General features: G+C 51.3%; 1 protein-coding gene across 3 annotated transcripts in view; it reads right to left on the reverse strand.

The window, feature by feature from the left end:
- BICD2 (BICD cargo adaptor 2) overlaps positions 1-12,089 on the reverse strand; it is a 66,655-nt gene extending 54,566 nt beyond the window's left edge. Inside the window, exon 1 of one of the 3 annotated variants that reach the window (XR_012332438.1) lies at positions 11,756-12,089. Coding sequence is in view for 2 of the 3 variants with exons in the window: in XM_004328388.4 (XP_004328436.2) it covers positions 11,756-11,995 (240 nt within the window). In the remaining variant the exon portion in view is untranslated. The remainder of the gene's footprint in view (positions 1-11,755) is intronic. The other 2 variants (XM_004328388.4, XM_019940465.3) reach the window with 2 other exon arrangements.
- Between the last annotated feature and the right edge of the window lie 2,308 nt (positions 12,090-14,397).

Below are 14,397 nucleotides of genomic sequence, written 5' to 3' on the forward strand. Positions count from 1 at the left end.
CACGCTACCTCTCCCCAAAGCCTCACAGGCTCCTGTGGGTCCTGAAAACAGAGATGTGTTCCAGACTTCAACCAGTACAGGCACAAAGGGGCATCCCACAGTGGAGGTGAGACACTGATGCTGAGAGAACATGAGGAAAAAGAGGTGTGCTTGGTAGTGAGAGTCTGCGAGAGATGCAGACTTGGCGGCCTGGCACGTAAACACCACCCACACCTACCATAAATCCATTGTGGGTCCCTACAGACCTATTCCAAAGGTAGTGAAGAGTCAGAGCTGGCATAGGGAAAGGCTGGGCGGGCATCTCTGGGGTGGAGTCTGACCCTAGCACCAGAGAAGAGGGCCAGACCTAGAGGCCTGGCAGGCTGGAAAGGGGCTCACATAGGGTGGTGAGCACCTGAAATAATAGTGAAGGTACCTGAAACGAAGATGGGGATGCGTCTGTCACAGTTTTGGAGGGACCTAGCCACCAGCTTCTGCCTGTGGGGCAAGCAGCTAGTAAACGGCCAATTGGGACCCAATCCCAGGTCTGAGCAGTGGCTGAGTCCACACCCCTCCCCTAACTACTGCCTGGGTCAAATGCATAAGGCTAGTAAGTTAAGCAGCTTTCTGGGTGGTTTCCCAGGAGTAAAGTCAACCCTGACTGAGCTGCTCAAACAGAAGGTCCCATGGACCACCTTAAAAACAGTGACACAAAGACACAGAGAAGTATCATACTCATCTTCTATCAAAAATCTAACCAACTGTACTAGTGATTTTTGTTTTTACTTTTTCTCAAGATTTAAAAAAAAAAAAAAAGGACCACCAATTGATGATGACCAGGACCAACCCTGCCAACCCAGGGCTGAAGACCTAGGCCAGCAGATCCCAGTCAGGTGTGCCGAGTCACATAACAAAAACCACAGGGCTTAAGGGAAAGATTCACCATTAACACATAAAAAGACAGAAACCTAATAAAATCAGCAACATACATTCAAGAGGGCAGGGTGTTGGAAAAAGGATAATTGCACAGATGATTGGAACAGAACAGAACTCCCAGGAGTAGACCCACACACATACAGCCAACTGATCACTGACAAAGGAGCAAAGCAACTTCATAAAGAAAGTTCAGTCTCTTCAACAAATGACGCTGGAACAACTGTACATCCATGTGCGAAAAATGAATCTAGACAAAGACCTTATACCTCTCACAAAAATCAACCTGAAATGAACCACAGATCTAAATATAAAATGCAAAACTAATAAAACCTCTAGATAAAAACATAGGCAAAAAATCTATATGACCTGGGTTTGGTGAGGACAATCTTAACATGAAAACAAAATGGCATTAAAATTAAAAACTTCTCGGGCTTCCCTAGTGGCGCAGTGGTTGGGAATCCGCCTGCCAATGCAGGGAACACGGGTTCGAGCCCTGGTCCGGGAAGATCCCACATGCCACGGAGCAACTAAGCCCATGAGCTACAGCTAATGAGCCTGAGCTCTACAGCCTGCGAGCCACAACTACTGAAGCCCGCATGCCTACAGGCCGTGCTCCGCAACAAGAGAAGCCACCGATGAGAAGCCCACTCGCAGTAACGAAGACCCAACACAGCCAAAAATAAAAATAAATAAATTTAAAAAAATTAAAAACTGCTCTGTGAAAGGCACTATTATGGGAATGAAAAGACAAACCACAGACTGGGTTATTTATTTGCAAAGTAGGACTTGTATCTAAAATAGATAAAAGACTCTTAAAACTCTATGATAAGGAGACAAACAATTCAATTTTAAAATGAGCAAGAGATCAGAACAGACACCTCACAAAAGACGATACACAGACAGCAAACAAACATGAAAACATGTTCCACATTATATGTCAGCAGAGAAATGCAAATGAGAACAATGAGATGCCCCTATACACCTACTCTAGTAACTGCCAAATGCAGGTGAGGAGGTGGAGCAACAGGAACTCTCATTCATTTCTGGTAGGAATACAGAATGGTGCAGCCACTTTGCAAGACAGTCTGGCGGTTTCTTACAAAACTAAACATACTCTTACCCTGTGATCCAGCAAGTCGCACACTCCTTGGTGTTCACCTAAAGGAGCTGAAACCTTATGTCCACACAAAACCTGCACATGGATGTTTTATAGCAGCTTTATTAATAATTGCTCCCAGCTGGAAGTAACCAAGATGCCCACTTTGAATGGATAAACAAACTGTGGTATATCTAAACAATGAAATATCATTCTGTGATTTAAAAAAAAAAAAAAGAGCTAATAAGCAACGAAAAGACATGGATCAATCTTAAACACATATTGCTGGGGCTTCCCTGGTGGCGCAGTGGTTGAGAGTCCGCCTGCCGATGCAGGGGACACGGGTTCGTGCTCTGGTCCGGGAAGATCCCACATGCCGCAGAGCGGCTGGACCCGTGAGCCATGGCCGCTGAGCCTGCGCCTCCGGAGCCTGTGCTCCGCAACAGGAGAGGCCACAACAGTGAGATGCCCGCGTACTGCAAAAAAACAAAAACAAAAAAACCCACATATTGCTAAGTGAAAGAAGCCAATCTGCAAAGGCTACATACTATATGATTCCAGTTATATGACATTCTGGAAAAGGCAAAACTATGGAGAAAGTAAAAGATCAGCGGTTGCCAGGGGTTCTTTTTTTGGGGTGGAGTGGTGTTGAATAAAGCACAGGGGATTTTTTTAACAGAGTGAAACAATTCTGTATGATACTGTAATGGTAGATAAATGACACTGCTTGTTTGTCAAAACCCAGATAACTTTGCCGCACAAAGAGTGAACCTTAATGTATAAAATTTTTTTTAAAAATCATTTAGGACATATGGGGATCCTAGGCTGGAACACAGAATGTGGTAAAACAATCTGTGTTACAGATAGATGAAACCACCTCACTGAAGGGGATAGCAAATAAGGTGCTTGCTTAAGTAATGTATTTGGAAATCAGTGGAGTATATAAGACTGAAGTCAAAAAGAACAGCACGTGAGCACTATACTCTAGTTGATAAATTATTTCACAGTTCTGACACTACTGTGATGTGTGCTGGAATGGAGCTGTGTGGGGGATGGGGAAGGGGTATAGGTCAACAGTTCTGACACTACTGTGATGTGTGCTGGAATGGAGCTGTGTGGGGGATGGGGAAGCCAGGTGTCTCTCTGGTGGAGGGAGGTTACATACAGATAAGCAAGGGGAGGTGGTGGGAATGATCTACGTGGTGATAGATCAGAGCTGGAGACATCAGTAGGAACTCATGTTCAGCTTAATATAAATACATGTGACTACATCTAGAAATGTTTATAGATGTGTGTGTATATGTGGGCCAGATCTATCTCCTGCCTCTGTTGGCTGAGAGGGCCTAGAAGCAGGGACACTCCAGCAGCAACAAACACCCAGCACCCAGATCCTGGCTTCTAATACCATTCTCCAATAAAAGGAACCAGGACTCCTTGGAGAATGCTTACTCTTGTACTGGGGCAGGGAACATACAGGATGCCTCTGGAGAACCCTGTGGCACCAGAAAGTAAAGAGGCTCTCCGGAAGGAAGGGAGGAAGGAAGGAAGGGAGGGAGGGAGGGAGGAAGGGAGGAAGGAAGGAAACAATCACAATGATAGGTATGTTGAAGGGGCACAGGAGCCAAATGAAAGAGCTGCCAGGGGCCAAAGCTGTAACAAGCTAAGCAACAAAATAAAGCCCAAATATAAAATAAATATCCGTGAGTCCATACCAATATAAATGAATGGATGAATAAACAAGTAAACTGGGAAGAGACATGTCTCCCATGGGGAAAAATTCCGAACAATGTATGTACATGCTTCCCCTCAAGGCAGTGAGCATGACCCTCTCCTGCCCCCGCCTTGTCCTTAGGGTGGTAGCTGTGCAGTTTGGAAAGGATGAAAGAGCACCTTGAAGTGGAGATGCCTGACAAACACCTCAGCCAGGGGATCTAAAGCAGTTTATTTTTATTTTTTATTTTTTTTTGCGGTACACAGGCCTCTCCCTGCCATGGCCTCTCCCGTTGCGGAGCACAGGCCCCGGACGTGCAGGCTCAGCGGCCATGGCTCACGGGCCCAGCCGCTCCGCGGCATGTGGGATCTTCCTGGACTGGGGCACGAACCCGTGTCCCCTGCATCGGCAGGCGGACTCTCAACCACTGTGCCACCAGGGAAGCCCTAAAGCAGTTTATTTTTTTAAATTAATGAAAAAAGGCAGCAGAGTTTTAGAAGTGTCAGGTAGTTTAAAAACACATAAATGCTGCAACACATGGCACTTTATCTTGACAAAACCCTGAGGTTTGCCCGTGGATATGACTTCTCCAGAGGGGGAAAGCAGGCCTTCTGAAATGAGATGGAAAGTCACACCAGATGCAGGTGGGTGGGTCACTGGGTGCAGGTTCTGTGTTCACCTGGTGTTTTCTGAGGACAAAATCACACATAACTCTTATTATGCTCATATTGTTCCCTCAAATATCAATCACTCTGGAAAAAATTTGCATTTTCAAAATCAGTGTTATGGGGCTTCCCTGGTGGTGCAGTGGTTGAGAGTCCGCCTGCCGATGCAGGGGACACAGGTTCGTGCCCCGGTCCAGGAAGATCCCACATGCCACGGAGCGGCTGGGCCCGTGAGCCATGGCCGCTGAGCCTGTGCATCCGGAGCCTGTGCTCCTCAATGGGAGAGGCCACGGCAGTGAGAGGCCCGCGTACCGCAAAAAAAAAAAACAGTTATGGCAGAGCTGACTGCTCCCATAAGAAATAAATCAAACCCTCTGAGACACCCTTTCTCCCTCACCATGCTGGCCACGATGACAAAACCAACAACACTAAGTGCTGATGAGAATGCAGACCTGCTTGTCAGCTGCTGCTGGACTCACTGCAATTCCAGCCTCTCCAAACCGGCAATGGGGCAACATTAGGTACTGCCTCGGGTTCATGACTGTTGGGAGCAGCAACTCCAGGGGCCTACATCCCCTCTGATCATCCTGGGTCACAGTTCTACAATACCCAGGGAATCTCTCAGGTCGGTGGAGAAGCCTGGACCCCTGCAGAGAATTTGGGGCAGGATGTGAGGGGGAAGGTGGGAGGAGAATGCCCAGGGGACCCCAGGAGCTAGAAGGGTGAGGTCCCAGGCCTGCCCTGACACCATCACTGAGGGAGAATCTGGTCCACTGCCAGGGCTTCAGGGATGTGCTGGCCTAAAACAAGGAAACCAAGGCCCAGGGAGAGGACCACTCAAGATCATGTCAAGCCTTGCTAGCACACAGTGTGGGATGTTAGCCCTCACTCTGAGCCCCAGCATCCTCACCTATGGAACTGGGACAAAGAGAGCTCCTCCCTCCTGGTTCAGAGAGAGCTGGACACCTCTCAGCACCACAGTCAGAATACACTTGACAGGTGACCACGAGCCTCAGCGGCACAATAAAAGCTGGTCTAATGAATGAACTGGATGGGCAACAATGACCCAGCAGTGCAAGGGCAAGGACATGTATCAGCTGAAGGTAGCACTGTGGCCAATTTCCTAAAAAAGAGAAAGGAAAGACAAGACAAGAGTGAGATGCCTGGCCTGCATGGGGGCGGGGACAGCTACTCCAGGTTGCCAGTGGGGAAGCAGGACGGGTAGCCTCAGGATGGTCACATGAGGCCCTGTAAGCAGTGGCGCCCTCAGCCAGGTGCACCAAGTGGACCCTGCTTGGCTCCCAATGCAAACAGAACAACTGTAAAGCGACTATGAGCCAAACAGGGAAATCCGGACGCTGACCAGATAGAAGATGACATTAAAGAGTCACTGTTAATCTTGTGAGGTATGAAAATTAATCTGTGATTCTGTTTTTATAAAAAAACAGAATCACAGATTACTTTCTCAACACAACACACCAATGTACTTACAGTAGAAGTGAGGCACAGAACGGAGGCTGCCAAAGCTGGAGCTGCCAAAGTGGGCGCGAAAACACACAGGCCAATCTCTCTGCTCTGGTTATGCTTAAAACTTCCCCTAAAGATGGAAGACCTTTAGGAGGGGAACAGTGCAGAAAAACTGCCTTAAAAAAGCAAACCCATAAAACTCAAACTACAACAATTATTTCACATGATACAACAATAGACTGGAAGTGCACAGAACCTTCCAAACCCATGGAAACCTCCAGGTCTTCGACCACTTGAATGAAACCTACTTTTCTGCAACTCAAAGAATAACACCAAACTCTGTGTCTTTTTAAAAACAACTGTTATAGATGCTCAAAGCACTTTCTAGTTTTTATAGATCATATGTATCTCACATACATACACAGGAAGAAAAAAGCTGGCAAGTAGAAAAACCCGGTAGTTCCCCATACATACTCCATAATTCCTACAGAGACATGCTCATTTCTACATTTTCATGTTCTTAAAGTGAATGAACAATTTTTTTAAGCATATTAAGCTCTAAAGAAGAAGCCAGGCCCCGATACTCCTTGATGTCATCACCTACCTGAGCCTGGACTGCCTGTTCTACCACATGTCCCCGAGACACACCCTGCCCCTGCAGCCCCATCTGTCAGTCCACCTCCCATGGCACAGCAGGGCTGGGACAGAAAGGTTTGATGCCCAGGACAGCGGCTGGGCAGTCACACGGGGCCCTCTCCGGCTCTGGGGGACAGCTTGAGGGGCCACACTTCAAACACTGGACAGTATGGGGCCTGGGGCCCAGGAGAGTCTCATCCATCAGAGCCTGCAGGGTCCTGGCCAGCCCCTGCCTGCTAGCCACCTTCGCTTTGCTGTCTAAGAAGAAACCAAATCTTTCTTTACCTTCAGCATGTGTAGTGGCCCTTTATCCAGTGCACGGATGTGGAGAAGCAGGTCTGACTGAGGGGTGGCTGCCCCAAACTGACAAGGGTAAACTGATCTCTCCTCCCTCACAGTAAGGGGTTGGGGTCCCTGAGGTGGGAAGGCCCAGCAGGAGTCTGTGTCTACCTGGCCGTGGCTCTCTCTGAGGCAGCTGCTCAAACTTAAGGAGCCTCGGTCACTACCTGCCCAAGTGCCCCAGGTACACCAGCCTGATCCTGAGGGAAGAGCCATTCCTCCAGGGCCACATAGCTCCTGAGGGCCCAGGAAGGGTCCAGTTGCTCCCTTGGAGCCAAAGTGTGGAAACCACAGCCCTGGACAGCACATGCAGTACCTCCTCACCTGCCCAGGCAGTGCCACTCTTAGGCCTGGCCTCCCTCCTGCACCAGTTATGGAAAAGCAGCTCCTTCATAGTGTGTCCAACCACCCATCCAAAGTCACACCCTGAGAACACTGAGGTACGCAGCTGCTTAACCCCCAGGCCCTGCAGGAAGACAGAATGCCAGGTGACACGGGAGTCTTGGGAATTTTTAAAAATGGAAGAGCCCTCAAGATTGCTTCACAACGCCCTGCCAGACACAAGCTCTGCAGGCAGGAAAGTGGGGAATGCCCAGCAATGCAGCCACAGTGGGGCGTGTGGTCATTGCCTTTGGATGCTGGTAGCTGCCTCTCCCAGCTGTTAGACCCCTGGGAGCAGGGCTGTCTCAGCACCTCCAGGATTCCCTGGATCCCCACTTCCACCACAAGTCAGGCTTCTTCATGCTGACAGCAGACCACCACACAGCTTGCCCTGAAAGGCCCACAGGTCTCCTAGAGTCTCCCAACCCCCAATGGCTCTCTGCTCCAAGTTCTAGGGTGGTATCAGATGAGCAGAATCCTCACAGGGTTTAGTCCAAATCAGGACTTTTCCTGTCTCAAAACAAACACTTGAGAAGGATGCGCCTTGCACAGAGGCCTCCAATTGCCCTTCCCTCCTCCACAGGTGCCTGCTCTCTTGGGGACAGGCTTCCTAGGCTCAGGGCCTTGAGTGAAACTCAGTTTCTCTATGCCTCGGTTTCCCCAGCAGTACAACAGACATAACAGGGTGGTGACTCCAAGGGATGGCATGAGGACTGCAGGAGTCGGTGGGGCATGCGGAGGCTATGGCAGGAACAGCTCACCAACAGGGGCGAGGCCTGAGCGGCAGCCCTCACACCACCCTCCTCTGTGAAGCCAGCTCATGGCCGGAACTTCTACACAGACTTGGACAGGAACCTGGTGCCCAAAGAAAACTTCCAACTTGGTCTGAGCTATTGGACCTTCCTCAATCACTCACACCCATCCCTACCTTGGTTTCCCCATCCTCTGAGAGAGGAAATTACAAGAGGGATGGGAAGGAGGAAGCAAAGAGGACAGAGCAGCTGCTCCCACCAGCTCTGCCACAGTTGTTCATGCAGCCAGAGCCTGCAGGATGGGAGGGATATCCAGGTATTGGGAGCTGGGCTCAGGCAAGTCCAGAGGAGGCTCTGAAAAGTGTCCAGGCCTTGAAGGGCAGGCAGAGCTTCCAAGATCCAAGATTGGGAAGAGGCAGGGATGGTGAGGGCAGTGAAGGCAACCAGAATGCAGAGAGCAGTGTAGGTTGAGCCAGGCCAGAGGCCCCAGGCAGCAGGCTCAGGCCGCCCTCTGGACACGAAGCAGGGCCACTCCAGACCTTGCGAGAACAAGGAGCAGAGACAAGGTGACTACAGGGACAGCTGGGAGGGGATCCAGGCCTGGGTGAGGTGGAGGGAAGGAAGGAGCTAATGACACCAGCCAACACATACTTATTGCGTAAGCACTTATTGTGTGCCAGGCACCAGTCCCAGCCTGTGACAGGCTTCAGCTCACCAAATTCCACCCGCGGCTTCCCTGGGATATAAGTATACTGCACAGACAAGATCCCGAGGTAGCACATAAGTCAGCAAGGGCATCCAGACTTTGTCTTCCTGCTCTCTCTGGGAGCCAAGCGAGGGTGGGGCTGAGACTGCACCACGACCCCCACCACTTGCCTGCGGCATGCCCTCCAGCCCTCACATTCCCAACCTACAAGGACCACTCACTCCTGGTACCTGCCTGAGCCATGCAGGCAGGAACTGTCTTGAAAAGGGCAGCACACCTGTCCTTTTCAAACTGCAGCTAAGGACACAGAGTGAGATGTTCCATGGCTACTGAGGACAGGAAACATCACATGGCTGACCAAAATCTGTCACCATGGTGGGGAAGGGGGCACGGCAGAACTTGTGACATACAGCGCCCTTATTAAGCCAAGCTCAATCACTAGCAAAATGGTTAGGCAAAATGGGCCAGTGGGTACCCTTCCTCCCGCACACCATGGTGTCAGTAGGACACAGACACACATACACTCACCATGTGAGAAAGGCTGCAGGGCCAGCACCACTGCCACTGGCCCCACAGAGGACCCTCCCTCAGGTCTGGTCACAACCCAGTCACCTGGGACAGACCAGCCAGCTTCTCTCCCTCTAAAACAGTATTATCTACAAATGCTCAACAGGAATACAGGCCCCTCTGTTCGTAGCATAATTTGTTAGTAACTGAACCCACTTTAGTTAAAGAAATAAAGTTTTAAAAGAATGAAGATGGCTCATCTCTCTACAGAAGAAAACAAATAAAATTTTAAAAAGACCCAACAGATATGGTCTCCTTAAATCTTGATTTTTAAAATAAGAGTAAATATTTCCAAGTATAATAATAACAAGAATTAAGAGAGGCTGACAAGAGCCTGTGTTGGCATGGCTTTGAGTAAACTGGTGTGAGGTTTCTGGCAACATCTACTGAGACTCTGATGCACCTTCCTCTAGTTCTGCTGAGACTTCCAGCTGAACTGTTCTCATCCCACCTACAATGAGGGAAACTGAAGTTCAGGACAGTGGGACAATGTGTCCAAGGCCATGTGGCCAGTGTGTGCGAGAGCCAGACGGTAACATCAAACTAAGCAAGCAGCCACCTGAAGAACACCTGTGGAGACCGATATACCATCTTCCCAATTCCACTGGGGACCCATCCTCCAGACACATGCCACAAAACTGAGTCAAGATTCTTACACTGGCCAAATGTCTGTGACAGTAAAGAGTTGACAACTGAAAGGTCCCTAAGCAGGGAATGATTAATTCCTGTGCAACTTTCCCTTCTGGTCTGCTCTTACAGCGGACGTGAATTCGAGCTTGTGAACACAGAAGGGGACTGCACATGCTGCCAGTGGGAGCTCACTATGAACTCTGAGGGGAGAGGCTAGGAAAGACCAGGCTCACCTCTGAGCTGCAGAGGGTGAGCCTAATGTCTCCCACTCCATATTCTCAAGGCCCCCTCAGCATCCCTCCATCTTGGGCACATTCCCCTACCCCACACACTAAGATGAGGCCCTTGCCAGAGGGGTCACATGTCACCCCTCTTGTAGATCTAGTGCCAGATAAACCTGGCTTGGAGTAGGTACCAATACCTGCTGACAGATACAAGACCTCGGGTCGAATGAGCTCCACCATCACCCTCCCTGGGGCCCCTATCTGTCTTCTACAGGGCACCTGCTCCACCAAGCATAGATTTAAGTACCTTCATGAATTAATTCCCTGCACTATCAGAAGGGGACCCAACTGGTCTACCCAGTGAGACACGGAGGCTCAAAATAGCCCAGGCACCTTCCTGAGGCCACTGGGAGTGGGGTGCTGGGAGGTGGGCAGTCCGGGAAGCAGCGAGCATGGTGGATCCTGAGACCAAGGGCCAGGAGCCTACCTGGACAAGATAAGAATCAAGTAGGGAAGGGGCAGACTATCTCAGGCACTGACAGGCTAGATACCTAACACCTTGTCCAGGCTTTTTAAATATGCCGCAGACGAACCCTTTCTGGGTGGGATGTTGCAGAGGAAGAAGCTAAGGTTCCTGCTCATAGCCACATCACCAGCAAAAGGCAAGACCTGGATCCAAACCTGGGTGTTCCACCCAGGAAGCAACTTCTCCCTCCCCACCCCCACAACAAGGCTGGGGAGGCAAGGAGGACTGAGAGAAAATGGTGCTTAAATCACCCAAGAGAATTATTTCACGGCAGGACTGCACAGCTCTCTCGCTGCAAGGCTCTTTGGCAGCCTGGGGGTCCAATCTGCTCACCCCGGAGTAAAAATCACACAGGAGACACAAGGCTTATCCATGACAAACACCCACAGACCTGTCCCCCAACTTCAGGGAAGGGCCTGGGAGGGCAACCAGGACGGGAAGTGGACAGAAGCACTGCATCACAGAGAAGTAACTAGCGGGGTGGTCTGCAAGCTGAGCATGGGGAGAGGCTGTGGGGTACTCCCGCCAGCTGTGATGAACACATTCAAGGCAAGCCCCCGACTTCGCCTTTTCCTGGTCTCCCGGCGCTGAAACCTCTGAAGGCAGCTGCGCCCAGAGAAAGGAGGTGATGTGCCTGGAGACGATGGAGACACACGCCCGGTCTTTCCCAGCCGGTCACCTGCATCCATCCCACGTCCCCATCCCCCGCACTCAGAAAATCAAACACCGCAGAGGACGCCATCCCACCGTGCCCGAGACCTGCCATCAGTAGCAGAAAAGCTGACCACACGGTTCCACCGCAGCCCTTGCCGCGGAGGCCAGAGTTTCTAGAACGCGCATCGCCCACCACACTTGGGGCCCGCCACCCACCGCAGGGCCGCCTCCCGGCCGGCCAAGCACACTGACGCTGGGCGCCCCGGTGCTGATCCGGGCTGCCTGGGGTCAGGGGTCGGCTGGGGAGTCGACCCGGCCCAGGGTCAGGGGTCAGTTTGGCCTGCGTCGGAGGCTGGTTGGGGGTCCGCTCGGGGGTAGTCTTGGCCACGGTCAAGGGCCGGCTCTGGGGTCAGAGCTGAGGTCAGTCCGGGGTCGGGATTGGCCGGGGGCGCGGAGGGCGTGGCGCCGGCGGCCCTTGCTCCTTACCTCCTTGAGCTGCTCCATCTCGCCGCGGATGGCCTCGTAGTCCACCTCGAGCTCCTCGAACTGCAGTTTGAGTTGGTGCTTCTCCTCGAGCACTGCCAGCCCGTACTCGGCCGCCTGTATCTTCTCACGCGTGGTCTCGGCCAGCTCGTGCGACAGCCGCTTCACCTCCGCGCGCAGCCACTCCGGCTGCGCCTCCATCACTAGCCGCGCGTACTCCTCCTCCTCGGACGGCGCGGACATGGTGACCACCGCCGGAGTCACGCCACTCGCTCCGAGGCTCAGGCCGGGTTCCCCACCGCCGCCGCCGCCGCCGCCGCCGCCGCCGCCACCGCCGCCGCCGCCCAACCCGACGGCGCCCCGGCCGCCGCCGCCACGCAGCCGCCGTGAGCTCGCCGCCGCGCGGGGCACTGTGGGGGCCATAGTCCCGCCCGCGGCAACTACAAGGCCCGTCGCGCCCAGCGCCCGTCCTCCCCCGCCCGTGATTGGCCCGCGCCCCGTGCCGGGAGGCCCCTTCCAATGCTGTAGCCTCCGCTGCTGCCACGCGGAGCATTGTGGGGGTCGTAGTCCCACCAGCGCGCCGACTACAAGGCCCTTAGTTCCACACGCCCGCCCGCCCACGCCCGTGATTGGCCAGGGCATCCGCCGTCGCGGAGCCGGAAACTGGTGTTTTCCGGTGCCCGCCCCCGGGCCTGCGAGGCGTGGGTAGGTGGTGCGGTAGGTCATCGGCAGGACGCGGACTGCGATGTGCAGGGGCTGGGTGGAGCCGGCCACGGTCTGAACCACCCTACGTGGAGCGCTCGGGGCGTCGCGGGGACGGCGGGCTGGGTGGCGGTGGGGACTATAACCCGACGGTTCAGACGGGCGAGGCCTGCGGAGCCCAGGACGTATCCAGTTGGGGAGATGGTCAAACCGCTACCGGAAGAGACGCCTTCGCCCCAGCTAAATACGAAATGCCTCGTGCGTGTTTCCTAAGAATTAGGCATTTCCATGCGTCCTACGATGATCCAATTCAGGACCGCCGACACTGACGGGGCCTCGAATCCAGCATGGCTTCCCTGCGCTACCCTCGTAGCGTGGGTTCTGGTCCGGGACCCGGTCCTGGGTCACGCCTCAAATGGCAGTCAGGTGTCCTTACTGTCCCTCAATCTGGGAGACTTTCTCCCTCTTTGTCTTTATGACCTTGACCTTTCTGAGGCGTGCAGGCCAGAGATGTACACACCGATGCATCCCCACGGTTACATTAGGTTATGCACTTTGGCTGGAATATCAACGAGGTGGTGCTAAATTCTCACAGAATCCTGTCAGGAGACTCGCAAACCCATGGCCCGGATGCTGCTGGATACTCCTTTGTAATCATTGATACTATCCTGTGAGAAGACAATTCAGACTTTGCAAATATCCTGTCACTCCTCAAGCTTTTAAAATTTTTATTGAGGTATACTTGATTTATAATACATGAGTTTCAGGTGTACAATGTAGTGATTCACAATTTTTAAAGATTATACTCGGGCTTTGCTGGTGGTGCAGTGGTTGAGAGTCCGCCTGCCGATGCAGGGGACACGGGTTCGTGCCCCGGTCCGGGAAGATCCCACATGCCGCGGAGCCTGCTCGTCCGGAGCCTGTGCTCCGCAACGGGAGAGGCCCCAACAGTGAGAGGCCCGTGTACCGCAAAAAAAAAAAAAAAAAAAAAAAGATTATACTCCATTTATAGTTATTATAAAATATTGACTATATTCCCTGTGCTGTACAATATATCCTTGTAGCTTTATTTTATACGTAGTGGTTTGTACCTCTTAATCCCTTACCCCTGTCCTGTCCCTCCCCCCTTCCTTCTCCCCAGATGTACATCCTTCTCCCAGATGTAGAGATTGTTCTCTACATCTGTGAGTGTTTCTTTTTTGTAATGTTCACTAGTTTTATTTTTTAGTTTCCACGTAAAAGTGGTAACATACAGTATTTGTCTTTCTCTGTCTCATTTCATTTAGCACGATATCCTCTAGGTCCATCCATGTTGTTGCAGATGGCAAAATTTCATTCTTTCTTATGACTGAATAGTATTCCATTGGGTGTGTGTATGTGTGTGTGTGTGTGTGTGTGTGTGTGTGTGTACACCACATTGTCATTATCCATTCATCTGTTGATGGACATTTAGGTTGTTTCCATATCTTGGCCATTGTAAATAATGCTGCTAGGAACATTGGGGCACTTTGTATCTTTTCAAATTTAGTGTTTTCATTTTCTTCGGATATATACCCAGGAGTGGAATTAATGGATCACGTAGTAGTTCTACTTTTAGTTTTCTGAGGAACGTCCATACTGTTTTCCACAGTGGATGCACCAATTTACATTCCCACCAGCAGTGTACAAGGGTTCCCTTTTCTCTACATCCTCACCAACATTTGTTGTTTGTAGTCTTTTGATGCTAGCCATTCTGACAGGTGTGAGGTGATATCTCACTGTTGTTTTGATTTGTATTTCTCTGATAATTAGCAATGTTGAGCATCTTTTCATGTGCCTGTAAGCCATCCATATGTCTTCCTTGGAAAAATGTCTATTCAAGTTTCCAGCCCATTTTTTAATCGGGTTGTTTTTTTGATATTGAGTTATATGAGCTCCTTAGACTTTTTTTTTTTTTTTTAATC

This window comes from Tursiops truncatus, chromosome 6, assembly GCF_011762595.2.
Source record: "Tursiops truncatus isolate mTurTru1 chromosome 6, mTurTru1.mat.Y, whole genome shotgun sequence".
Lineage (NCBI taxonomy): Eukaryota > Metazoa > Chordata > Mammalia > Artiodactyla > Delphinidae > Tursiops > Tursiops truncatus.